This window comes from Drosophila serrata, unplaced genomic scaffold (assembly GCF_035046125.1).
Source record: "Drosophila serrata isolate PLE 108 unplaced genomic scaffold, ASM3504612v1 contig_228, whole genome shotgun sequence".
NCBI classification, from domain to species: domain Eukaryota; kingdom Metazoa; phylum Arthropoda; class Insecta; order Diptera; family Drosophilidae; genus Drosophila; species Drosophila serrata.
Window position 1 is genome coordinate 1998759 of NW_028257126.1, and position 12937 is coordinate 2011695.

Below are 12937 nucleotides of genomic sequence, written 5' to 3' on the forward strand. Positions count from 1 at the left end.
TTACTTTAACTACATAGATACATTTTAAAAAGGAATATGCTGAAAATTAAAAGTTAATTAATGAATTTGCCTCATACGCAGCGCTAGAGTGTTCCATAAAAGTGGCGGGAGTGACATTTTTGTCAGGATTCAATCAGCTATAAAGCATCCTGCTGGGCAGGAAATGGAGGCGTGTGCTTACGTACTTAATTACAACCCGACACATGCACATCCAAGTACATAAATACTCGAAGACACGTGTTGAAAGCAATTAAAAAGTATGTCAAAGTGGGCGAACATCATCATCTCGAAGGACGAAGGACACTTTGGATAGATGGCAACACTGTTGCCTGTTGATTGTTTTAAGATGAAATCTGGTTGTGGTTCCCAAAGCAATTTAAAATGCACAAATTACTGATAAAAAACCTTGTCTATTGTAATCAATCTCAGTTGAGAAGCACAACGGGTTCGCCCATTTCATGTATGCCTACCCACAGGATGCAAGGGTATTACAAGTTATTACCAACGGAGAAGGTATGTACCAGGCATAAGGATCAAAATCGGGGTTTATTTAGTATATATGTATACTATTAATATTATTTTTTTGTTTAATGCAACTTGGTTCTTGAAGCATTAAGTTTCCTTTCGACCTGTTTTTAAATTTTTGGTACTTTGGTATACATTTAGCTTCTTTATCTGCAGTTTTTCTTTAAAATTTATGGAATAATGTCCTATATTTTTTATGTCAATAGTATTAAAGATAATATCTCATATTTTATGATTTCATATATTGTCAATATATAAAAGAGGTAATAGTACAATCTTTAAAATGTTAACTATTCAAGTTAAGAAAAACACAAGAAAAGAACTTAACTTCGGTAAGCCGAAGTTTTTATACCCTTTCAGATTGGCATAAGACCACTAGAAATTATAACAATGTAAATAATCTATGTATATGTATTTACATTCAGCTATATGAAAACATTATATTTACAGTTTTACATTCACAGTTTTGCTTATAACTAACGATGAGTTGTATGTGGCAGCTATGTATGTATGTATATGATATAGTCGTTCTATTTCCAAAACATTAAAACTAAAATTCTAGACTAACACCAAATGGCAATATCTCAAATTACCATATATGCAAGATCGATGCAGATCGACTAGGCTGTTGATCCTGATTAAGAATATATATACATTATAGGGGCGGAAATGTCTCCATCACTGCGTTGCAAAGTTCTGACTAAAATTATAACCCACTGCAAGGGTATTAAAACAATAACACAAGATCTTCGGTTCGAAGCACAATTAATATTTTGGGTCTCCAACTCATCTTCTGCCATGGACGCAGGACGTGTGACGGATTTATGGCGAGCAATTTCACTCCCGTCCGGCCACGTTAGCACCATTGGCATGACATTGAGTGCTTCTGGTCGTGCTCCGGATCCTCGTCAACCGCCACAGCATATGTAAGCGCTGTCTGGCTTTAAATCGAACAATTAATGTGCAAATAAAACTCATTAAATATTAATTGAGTTCGATAATTACAGCGATGACGATGTCGACCCGCTGGCAACATGTTGCACGCAACACCTGAACTCGAGCAGCGGCCCCAGCGTGAATCCGTCAATTCCTTAATACGTTGGCGCACACCTTGGTGATTTATTAGAGGGGTCTAACCCTCTCAGAGTCCTGTCCCCGTGTCCGCCCTCTGATTACACCTCGGCTTCCAACCAACCATCACCATCCTGGCAACATGCCGCACTCGCACGTTTTCATTCATAACTCTTCGGACTCGGTTCCTTCCTCATCGACGACGACGTCGGGAGTCCTCGGAGGCAGCACTTCGGGTGTCGCTCGTGGGGCTTAATATAAAAACACGGCGTAATCGCTTGACTCCGTGAGTCCTCCGCTCGTCGTCAGCCTGTTGCGTTCGAGATTCGATGGTGGCACCACCAGGAGCCAAAGAAACAGCAGCCACACCAGCAGTACCAGCCACTCTAGCAGCAACAGTTTCAGTTTGAGTTACAGGATCCCGTTTCCAGTTTTCGGCGCGGTGCGTGAAAACATAAAATAAATTGGAAACACGAAAGATTAATAGGTCACTAATAGCTGCTGAATTTAACACACGCGAAGTATCTCGATCGTCATAAATCAATCCGTATCCGTCGCGCGTCGGAGATCCATCCACATCGAAATTAGGGGCAATTACCACTGATAAGGTGATTTCTTTTTATGTGATGTTATTCGAACAAAACGGGAAAAAGGAGACGTCGCTGTTTATTTATACATATATATGTCTTTAAGATTGTGGCTTAAACGTTGTTTCGTTGGAAAACGGCGAACCATATCAGATTTCAGCCAAAACGACGAAAATGTTGTGCAAGTTTTGGCGAAAGTTGATTGATTGCTTAAAAAACGTTTAAGCTAATTAGTTTTCCGTTCTATATACAAATATATATATATATATATATATATGTGTGTGTGTGTGTGTGTGTGTGTGGTGTTTGTGTGAGTTCCTTTTAGACGGCTAAGGCACTGTTGCCGGCGGTTTCAGGTAACAACACGTCCCGTCATTTAATAGACAGCAAACAGGCTTAGCGAGCGTTGACGCTTTTGTTGGCAGCGTCGGCAATCACACCTTGTTATTTCCCCCATGCCTCGCCTTGCCAACGATTGATGTCTCTCAGAATTGACCTTTCTCTGGCGCTTTCTTTTATGGCCATAATCAAATCGGATTTAGGGATTTACGGCTTTTAAAGCAGGCAAAACTTGTCCCCTATGCCGATGCGATGTTCACATGCTGCTCGCTCTCGTATTTGCATGCGTATGCAAATAGCTCAAGTTGGCATAGATAAGGCATTTTCATTTCCTCGTTTTCTTCCGATAAAACTGAAGGGACGTGCTGGCAAGTAGCCCCGGGCAATCACGATTTCCGTCTCTGGGATATATGACAATGGCTGTCAGGCGGCGCAATGGTGGCCAATCCTCAGTGGGGCAGGGCAGTTTTATTGCCCTGAATTCCATATTACTTCCAGAAAATCAATATTTGTTCAACTTCAAATGTTAGAATTCATTCATTACATTCACCTCCTCTTCTTGGAAACTTCAATCCAAGGCGATGGCGAAGGAGATTGCGATGGTGAAGCCAAAAGCGAAGGAATTCCCCTCCATTAGGCAGAAAATCGCTCGAGAATCCCTAATTCAATTGCGGTGCAATTTCCGCTGCAACTTCGGCATGGGCGCGGAAACTTTCACATTTCATTCGCATTCAGCCACTCGCTTATTTGCGATCTATTTTATATGTAGGGGAAATCAATAATAAAACCCATCAGTGGCCCAAAAGCGGTTCCCAAGCCTGCCCACGGAGCACTCGAATTTGGCCCGGACTCGCAATTCGCAATTCGCAAATCGTAAATCCTCGTTCAGCAAGTGGCATCTATATGACATGTGATTGCCGGCAGGACTAATGCTGCTGCCATTAGCACTTACTTACACGATGATGTCTAATGCTCCGGCTGACAGGTGGGATTCAATTCTGTCCCCCAGACCAGAACAAAAGAGCTCGGAGACGAGAGATGCGAGATGTGAGTCATGGGTCGCATTCTGCAGGAGGGTTCTAGTCGAAATCAGGATTCAAAATTCCGCCGTTTGCCTCGCTTTGAGGAACCACAAAAATTCAGATGTTTAGATTCCCTAAAAATAAGGTCACATATCCTGTGCTGCTTTGGACGGACACACAACATTTTTGTTTTAAAGATTTTAATGAAATTTAAATGGCCAGTGAAACAAAAGCCGCCTGTGTCAAAAGTTGGTTATTTCTACTGTTAGCCTTGATGTGGACGATTCTAAAACAATGTACTCAATGAAAGGAAGAAAATTTGCAACAGAATCTATGTAGTTACATGGAACAATGATGCAAGAAACTTTCAAAGTTTGGTTTAGGAACATCACATTGGCAAAAGTTTGGTAATGGGTGTCTTTTAAATTAACTTATTTAAAAAATGTGCAGTTTGTGTACAACCAAGCAATAAATATTCTTTAAATTTCCCAATATATATTAGTGTAAATAGCACTAAAGAGGGAAAAACTTTAAAATTAATTAAAGTTGTTAGGTATCTGGTACCTGATGTCTCTTTTTTAATTGTGCACACACTCGTATGTCCGAGGGTATATTATTTCAGACGGCCGAAGGGGGTCTTGTCATCCAAAGCTGTCCCCTAGATAAATGAATATATAAACGACGACGTGTTTTTCTGCAAGGACAGAAGTCTACTTTGGAAATTAAGTGCCCCAGCAACACCTTTAATTTGGAAACAGGAAAGGTACTGAAGTTGCACATCGACGTCTTCGCCTCCAATGCGAATGAGGTTCATTTCCTTTCCCAACTTACCCAGAGTCTGGGGTATATTTACACTCAACTCCCCAGGCAAGCCGATTGAAAAGTCCACAGGGACGTGAGATTGATATGCATATACATTCAGCGAGTATATACATAAAAAACTAGGTTTCAGAAGTACCACATATTTACGTGGCCCATAAATTATGAGGAGCACTTCTTGTTGTCAGAATATTGCACATTTTTCACAGGTTAGCTGTCAGCCATTTATATTTTCATTGCATTCCAGTGGGAACGCCGGCGAGAGGTCAAAGTTTGCGAGCGGCAGTGGTCCGAAAATGTTCTAGAAATAATAGCCGCGCATATAAGCTTAATTTTCCATGCAAATGAACACACCATCTAAATTTTCATGCATATTAGACACTCCGCATCAAGCTGGGTTTGGCTGACACGCATAAATATGACAGGCAAAAGTCAAATTAAAAATCAGGCGTTAAACCAATACTGCCAAGCAGTTGATGAAATTATTTGTCTGATTAGGTTGGTAAATAAATCGTTAACGAGTGATTTTGTTGCAAAAATTAATTGCATTGCTGCCTCAGGACTTTACCTTACCCACCTATGTATTTTGTTGTATTAATATTTAGATTTCGATGTTTGCAATAAATTGTGATGAATAACACGCATTTTTTACCGAAAGCAATTTGCATTACATGCAAATTTGTAAATTGTGCACACACTGCGTTTCTGACCTTTATTTTTTCTTTTGCAGAATGATGAAAGCCACAGCGTGGTTTTGTCCGGTGTTATTAACTTTACTGTGTGCCACGAGGCTCGTTTGCACGGCGCAGCGAGGAGGAGCAGGAGCCGGACCAGGCCCAGGACCAGGACCAGGAGCAGGAGCCGGAGCGGAAGTCGGCGGAAGCGGCCGCACAAACGGATATCCTCTGGACTACACAGATGCACGAAATATACAGGTACATACATATTCCTTCTGTCCTTTCGCCGCTTTGTGACTGACAGCAGTTTTTGCGGCTCTTCAGCGAATGTTTTCCGAATGCATACTCAATTATTGGCTCTGTATTCCACGAACAACTGTTTTCCCAGCTCCTTTGACAAACGTCATGGGCTTCTGTTCATAAATTGACGCATTTTTCGAAGCATTAAGTCTTTCCAAGGACTAGGCGCCCAAATGTGTGAAGAATTCTGTGCTTTAATAGACTACATAATTAAAAGTTTACAAATTGATTGGCATCCCTACCCTAGAGATTACTAAATCACTTGTTCAAATCAAATCATCTCTAAATTTAGAATTTGAAGAAACTATTATATTTTTCCAGTTAAGTTGGAATTTTTCGTTGATAATCTAAAGTACCCTTGCCCGAGGAACTCTTTATGGGAGTTGCAAATCTCGTTTCTTCATTTCCGCGAATCCACTTGACACTGAAAGTCAGTTTGGATCTCGTTTATGGTTTAATCTAATCTGGCCCATGAGTGCTCCATCCGTGACAAATACCGCAATGTGAAACTGGTTCGGGCCAACAAAAATTAATCGTCAATACAATCAATTGCGGTAACAACACACACGAACATGGCAACACCATTACTTCACGTCCAATGCTTTCAAAACAAATGGAAATTTTCGTCAAGGATTTTACACAGGCCTCATTAGCTGAACGAAAACACCCAAAAAGAGAAACATTCTATTTGTGTTGGTCAACTCCTGTTGTTGTCCACAATCAAAACTTTCACTTCTGATTTTTTAAGAAGTTGTTCGAATTCGGTGAAGTCGATTCTTTGTTCAGCGCAATTTAAATGCGAGCAAGTTCGTTTGTAAAAGTTGATATTAAAGCACAACAGTAACAACATTTCTGGTAAATTCCATGTGCGAACGATATATGAGCCAAAGATTGTAATATTATTGCCTAATAATTCCTATCCAATTGTATTATGTGTATACATCCATAATACATCATGTTCACCAGTATACCGAATTAGAAACTAGTTACATTATTTGGAAATTGTATTAATCGTTACCAAATTTGATATCAGATCTGATAAAGGTAGCCAACATAACTCTTATCTCACCTCGTTATGAGGTGTTCTCTATAGGATTTCCATGCGGCATCTTTAACACACATTAGCTGCGTGTAACCTATTTGAATGTTGTTCCCAAACCTGGTAGCCTTGGCTCTTGTCCCCACCAAGATCTAGTGATTAGTCTGGTAGTGCTGATAAAAGTGATAAACTTTATTGAGTTGCCTGTTACACACACACATTTTCAGTTCGCATCAAGTTTAAATACCATTATTCTTTGTGGACACCGGGTATAAAGACCGTCAGCCTTCGGGCCACGATTAAAGTCAATTATGAAACTTTCCATTTCCATTGCCCAAGATGACGCATAGCAAGCAGGGTACATATGTATGAATATTCCGATAAGGGTCGATTTTGCGACAAATCAGTCAAGTAGCAACCCATTGACTGATGCATGTATGTACGTCAATCAATCAGTTTATCACCAAGGCAGAAACACAAAACTAACAATATATTGTCATGGCCACGAAAGTGAAAGTTCAATAGCGCGATAAGTGTTTAATGAGTGCTAAAGTTTTGAATTTTCAAGTGAACTCGAGAAAATAAAGGAATTCCTGATTTGCTTTTAGGCTCTTTTAATTGTTAAGATTATGGAAACTACAAAACTAAATGACGAGTACGTGACAAGTTCACTTAACATTTCTTAAATGAGGTTACAATCTTAGTCCTATAAATAGGTAACACGTGGTTTGTGCCCGAAGCACCGAGAATAATTTAGTTACAATAGTTTAATATTTGAACAATTTTTGCTATAAAACTTGTTGAATATTCAACCTATCGGTTTTGAGACGTCATGTCTTTGATTTTTTTCAGCAACTTTTACAGCGAGTCTGAAGCTCTTGGGGAATCCTTGACTTTAAACTAGGACCAGGATCCTAGACGATGGCATCGGTTGTGGTCTCTTCCGGAGCATTGGTGGTGGACTCTTCGGGTGCTTGGGTTGTGGATTCCTCAGGCTCTTCGGGGGCCTGGGTTGTAGAGTCCTCTGGCTCTTCAGGTGCCTGGGTTGTAGAGTCTTCAGGCTCTTTGGGTGCCTGGGTTGTGGAATCTTCAGGCTCTTCGGGTGCTTGTGTTGTAGAATCATCGGGCTCTTCCGGAGCCTGAGTAGTAGAATCCTCGGGCTCTTCCGGAGCCTGTGTAGTTGAATCCTCGGGCTCTTCCGGAGCCTGAGTAGTAGAATCCTCGGGCTCTTCCGGAGCCTGTGTAGTTGAATCCTCGGGCTCTTCTGGAGCCTGAGTAGTAGAATCCTCGGGCTGTTCTGGAGCCAAAGTGGTCTCTTCAGAAGATCCGCTACCTTCTTCGGGTTCCGTGGTGTTCTCTTCTGGACTCTTCGAAGTCTCACCCTCTTCGGGGCTCAGAGTGGTAGACTCTTCAGGAGCCAGAGTGGTATCTTCTGAAGATCCGCTACCGTCTTCCCCGTCTGTGGTGACTTCTTCCGGAACCTGAGTGGTGGAGACCTCTGGGGTTTCGGGGGCCAGAGTAGATTCCTCGGTGGGATTAGTCACTTCGGTGGTGGAAGCAATGTCCTCCTCCGTTGGTGGGGGTGGTGGCGGTGGTGGGCGATGACCGCCGTGTCCGTGGCCATGACCATGACCATGGTTGTTTTCATGACCGTGTCCATGTCCATGGTTACTGTTTCCGTTCCAATGACCCTGACCATGACCATTGTTGTTCCATTGATTCTGACCATGACCATTGCCGTTCCATTGACCCTGGTTATGACCATCATTCCAGTTGCCGGAACCTGCCTTAACCGCCTCGGTGTCATCCGAGCCCCAACCGAATCTTCTGATCCAGTTTCCGCCAAAGTTTCCGAACCAACCGCCGTTCGGCCGTCCCACGGCCACCGCCACAAGGGCCGTCAATACAAGGAGCGTTAGAACCTTCATTTCGCAAGTGTTTTGAGTGTACTAACCGGCACCAGGTGGGAGCATTGCTTTTATAGAACGCTGATAGCCAGAGGGTCCACTCCTCGCTGCCAGACGCTGCGACCACACACTGGCTTTTCCCTATCTAATCGCTAGCATGTCTGATAGCCAGACAAACAAAATTCGAAATTATCATATTTATCTGAGCATGATTTCTAAATCGGTTGTTTACGCCGACTGCCCGCTGCCAGCTGCCCGCTGCCCAAACTTTGAAAGGTAAATACTACGGGTGGCCCTAATCCAGCTTCCGAGAATTTACTTGCAAGACTTTGCTAAACTCTTCCCTGGAAACTATCATACACTTGCAATGAGCTGAGGTTAGATTTCGGGCGATTATCTTTACGATCCAGAAACAGTTCCCTGAAATCGCGAAAAGAAATTGCTTTCGGCGTTGTCATGCCCCATTATTAAATTAGAGTATCAGGTGTTTTCTAGTCCCGTTCACAGTTCCTACGCCTCAATTGCTTTCCAGCTGTGACTCACGAAATTATTCGAAATTTTCCATTTTATCAGCGCGAAGGGCTCTTATCGCCAAAAAGTCCGCTTGTTCATTGCGGAAAAAACGTAGAACCATAACAGCGATAAGATTCCAAGATTGATTTTAAACGATAATTTCCCAATGGGGGAAAACAGGGCATGATGTAAGCCTGTTTATAGTGTCGCCTCCAAGATTGCCCTCCCCCCGACCAACTACGATGCTAATAATCCGTCGGAGGTTTTATTTCCCATCAAACTTGGTGAGCAGAACTGTTTTTGAAAATGGGACTTAAAACTTTTTGCATTACCTGGCCACGATTTTATTATGTGATGTGCCAAGAAGTTAGCAGCGAATGTAAATGTAAATGTTTGTATATACTCTCCCCGTCCAGGATGACTTTCTGCTCGTGGCCAAGCGCAACAAACCGTCGTTGTCCATTGTCAATCCCCTGGATGTGCTGCGTCAGCGCCTGCTCCTGGAAATCGCACGCAGGCAAATGAAGGAGAACTCCCGCCAGGTGAGTACAAGGGTGTGGAAAGTGGGAGGAAGTGGGAAGGGCGTGAGCCCAAGGTTACGGCTGCAATAGAAGGGGCGACGCTGACCACTTTGCACAGTATTTTTAATAAAAAGGTAAGGAGGGAAAAACTTTGGCCGCAAGACAAACGGAAAACAATTCCGTTGAAAGGAAAAGGAATGAGTAATTCGGCGGGGAGCGATGCGCAAATGAAAATGAAGCGGCTAATCAAAACTAGAATGTCTAATGAGAAATACTTTCAAAAAGCCATAAAGAACGCCCAGCTGCAAAAAGTTTTTTAATTCCTCCTCGCAAGCGCCAGTTCCATAAATATTCCATGGACTATCAGAGCGAGGAGGGTCCCGCCGCCGCCAGTTGGGATTGAGGAGCCCACATAGTCGTTCCGGAGCGGCAAGGTAAACAAGATCCAATCCCAAGATGGAGCCCAAACAGGGCTTAAGCACTTCGCCCAGAATATATGTACATGCAGCGCCCGAAACAAAACCAGCGTTGCGTATGTGTAACACAAATATTTTGGCTCAGCAACAAAGCGAGTTTATTTGGTTACCAAGCGCTTCGAGCCCAAAGGCGGAATGGAATACACAAGACAAAAAAGAGGAAAAAATCCGGGGAAAATCAAACGTTTTAATGCGAGGAATTCAAACAATTTGCCTTGATAACCGCCTAGCCTCACCTTTTGGCCCCCACGTTGAATTTTCGTTAAAGAGGGTCGATGCGGTGGCAATGGATGAGCACACGCTGCCGAACCCATTCACACACGCCGAGATAACAATATTGATTTGTCAAAGGGTTTTATAAATTAATCCAGCATCCCAAAAGCAATTTGAATCGGTGAAAGATGAGGACCGAGCACAGGTATAATATGCTCCTCAGCACGCCGCAAATGCTTTAAGTATCCTGCAGGGAGATTTACAGCCAGAAGGGAAATTGGATTGGCATTGTCCGCCTTAAAGGACACAAATCGACGGAGTCTGAATAATGCAGCGAAGGATAAGGAGCTATGACCAAAAATAGAAACGTTTATGTAATTTTCAAAATTAGCTCAGAGCCGAACATCACCTAACTTTATGGAAGAAACCTAAACTCAATTTCTCAACTTTAATTAAATATATTTACATATGTATATCTGACTCATTGATTAGAATTAAAGCTCATCAATTTGCAAACTTGAGCTCCAAGCAAGCACTTGGATCCTTGAATATCCAGCTTGGAATGCAAACCAAAAGCGGTAGTCAATAAGTAAAGATTCATAGCTGTCAGTATAAATATGCCGTGATATCCTGCAATAAGACCTTGAGAATCCTGATGATTGGTTGACATTCAATGAAAACTCGTAGCTTTAAACAGTCAATTCGAGACTCCGAGCAAAGGTGTTGAAGAAAAGCTTTGCTATGGACCAACTCTCAAGTAATTAAATAAAATGGCCCTTGAATTGCAAATCAAATTGCAACCTTAATCACATTTGGAGTGTGGTCGACCAATATATGTATGTGTACGCCAATCTCGTTGGGCTGGTCCCTTTGGGAATGGAAATGGGAAGGCGGGTGGTGGATTCGGAATCGAATCGGTGTGGAAGTGGGGATGGGGCACTGTGGCCACATTGGCACCCATTTTATACAGCATTATTTGTGAATCCATATTGCTTGTTTTGCACTCGCACAGGTCGAACTCAACCGCGCCATCCTCAAGAACGTGGGCAAGCGAGTGCTCCTGCGTCCAGGACCCAAGGTAAGCAGCCGCTTTCGCCAGCAGTGGCCAACCGAGCGGGAACTGGAGCTTGAGCGACAACTGGACCGCGACCAGGAATGGGAGGAGCCGGAGGAGCTGCGTCAGCACGAGCAGGAGCAGCCACAGCAGCACCAGTTGAGTCGACAACAGCTGCTCTTGCCCTGGCAGCATTTCCCCAGCCAACTGTGGAGCTACCGATGGCCGCAGTCTCCGTCACAGTTTGCGGACTCAACACGGACCCAGTCACTACCAGAACCGAAGCAGTTGCTCAGCTATGCGAAGAAATCTCTGGACGTGGCCGGAATGGGACTGGCATCCAGGCATCGGGCCAACGGAAATGAAGCTGCTAACGAAACGAGCCAAGAGCATGAGAGCGAAGCCAGTAAAAGCTCGGCGAGATATGTAGGCGACGAGGAGCAGGATGACGACGCTAACGACAACGAAAACGACATTGAGGCGGGACTAGAGGGGTTCGAGCCAAACTGGACCAACGAGGAGGCAGCTGGAAGTGGACGCGGTCGAGGACGCGGACGTGGAGCTGTTGGTGCGGTCAATGCAAACGACCGCCTGCCCTGGACCTTTCCCTACCGCTTTCACAGGGGCCATAATGTTAACTAATTGAGCGGGATCGAGCCGCGAGTAAGGATACACAGATGCAGATACAGATACATTAACAGATACAGACACAGATACTGAGGCGGAGGCCGGTGCCGGTGCCGACAGCTTAGTGGTAAGTGCTATTAGACAGCTAATTGCAAATTGACGGTTCCTAATGGCAGACGGCAGGCAAAGGCAATGTTGTGTGTGCACATACTCCCTCGATGACGAACCTACCCCACGTTGCTACTTTGCTAGATGTATTCGCATTTGAATCCTATATTTTATCGGAAATAACCAACGGTGTATGTAACGATTTATGCTACCTCTCTCACAGATACTGTTCAAAAAAATAAATCCCCCGATTAATTACACTTAGAGGCGAAAGCTGACACTTACATACTTACTTACTGCGACCGAGGCGCGAGGGATATAAACGTAAATGCATTGCGTATTTAATAGTGATCTATGTGTAATTTGAGTAATTATTTAATCGAGTGGCGTTAATAACTCGTACGTAATGCAATAGGGATTTCATGTTTTGTTATTCGAATTCGCTAAAAACAAAAAAATGGCAATTGTTGTTATATTCTCCGCGGGCGGAAATTGGTTATTTTCTGCATCCCTCTCTCTCTCTCGTTTACGTTTGCTGCGTTTCTTTTAATTACGTAATACAAATGCTCAAATAGAATTAGCATAATACGGATATAGTATTTCTCTCTTTTATTTCCGGTGCAAGCTTATTCCACAGTCGGTCACTATTGAGTTTACGTCGTCAGAAGGAAAGCAAAGGGTTCAAGTTTTAGGAGATACATACTTAAGAGACAAATGGTTCTAAATCATATACGAATTACGATTTTAGCCCTACTTACTTCCCAAAACAAGAAAGCTAATAAATACTTCAATACATGAATACGTCACGTGTTGTGTGAATGGACAAGGAATTTACCAAACAAGTTAATTAACCATTTAAACGTTACGTTCTGTACATTGCTAAATTTAATACAAACAATTAATTTCTATGTGTATGTAAATAAAATCCAATCGAAATTAATTAAATTCCAAAACGAACAAATTATATATTATACAAAAATTATATGTATGTACGTATATATACTTATTAAAAAACAGCAAACAAACAAAGAAAACAAAAATAAAAATCATGAGGCATTGACATGACATTCAATTAAAAAGCCATCCGCTTAATTAACTTTCTTCGGGACTCAATTCTGGGGGAATTGTATTCATATTTA

At 42.6% G+C, this 12937-nt stretch overlaps 2 protein-coding genes across 7 annotated transcripts; one reads left to right on the plus strand and one right to left on the minus strand.

Annotated features, from left to right (window-relative positions):
* The first annotated feature begins 398 nt into the window (after positions 1–398).
* Positions 399–12877, plus strand: Dh44 (corticotropin-releasing diuretic hormone 44). 6 transcript variants are annotated; one of them, XR_015271033.1, is made up of 6 exons: positions 1886–2038; positions 2095–2204; positions 5094–5298; positions 9216–9341; positions 11022–11817; positions 12424–12877. XR_015271033.1 is itself a non-coding variant. In XM_086830104.1 (5 exons), exons 3-5 carry the CDS (start codon positions 5095–5097, stop codon positions 11703–11705), a joined length of 1014 nt encoding a protein of 337 aa, XP_086686230.1. In that variant the 5' UTR covers positions 1883–2038; positions 2095–2204; position 5094; the 3' UTR covers positions 11706–12877. The 6 variants fall into 6 exon arrangements, 4 of the variants coding, with proteins under 4 accessions (XP_020813109.2, XP_020813106.2, XP_086686230.1 ...); XR_015271032.1 differs by having other exon boundaries at positions 1883–2204; XM_086830104.1 differs by having other exon boundaries at positions 1883–2038; positions 11022–12877.
* Fst (Frost) lies at positions 7162–8339 on the minus strand. Its single transcript, XM_020957446.2, has one exon. It carries the CDS (start codon positions 8305–8307, stop codon positions 7294–7296), a length of 1014 nt encoding a protein of 337 aa, XP_020813105.2. The 5' UTR covers positions 8308–8339; the 3' UTR covers positions 7162–7293.
* Positions 12878–12937: the final 60 nt, after the last annotated feature.

What these genes read in the sequence shown, in the direction of transcription:
- Dh44 (XM_020957450.2), top strand. Translation starts at nt 5,095, where the DNA reads ATGATGAAAGCCACAGCGTGGTTTTGTCCGGTGTTATTAACTTTACTG. An exon ending in CAGATGCACGAAATATACAG is followed by an intron (nt 5,299 to 9,215) that starts GTACATACATAT and finishes CTCCCCGTCCAG; the next exon opens with GATGACTTTCTGCTCGTGGC. An exon ending in TGAAGGAGAACTCCCGCCAG is followed by an intron (nt 9,342 to 11,021) that starts GTGAGTACAAGG and finishes GCACTCGCACAG; the next exon opens with GTCGAACTCAACCGCGCCAT.
- Fst (XM_020957446.2), bottom strand. Translation starts at nt 8,307, where the DNA reads ATGAAGGTTCTAACGCTCCTTGTATTGACGGCCCTTGTGGCGGTGGCC.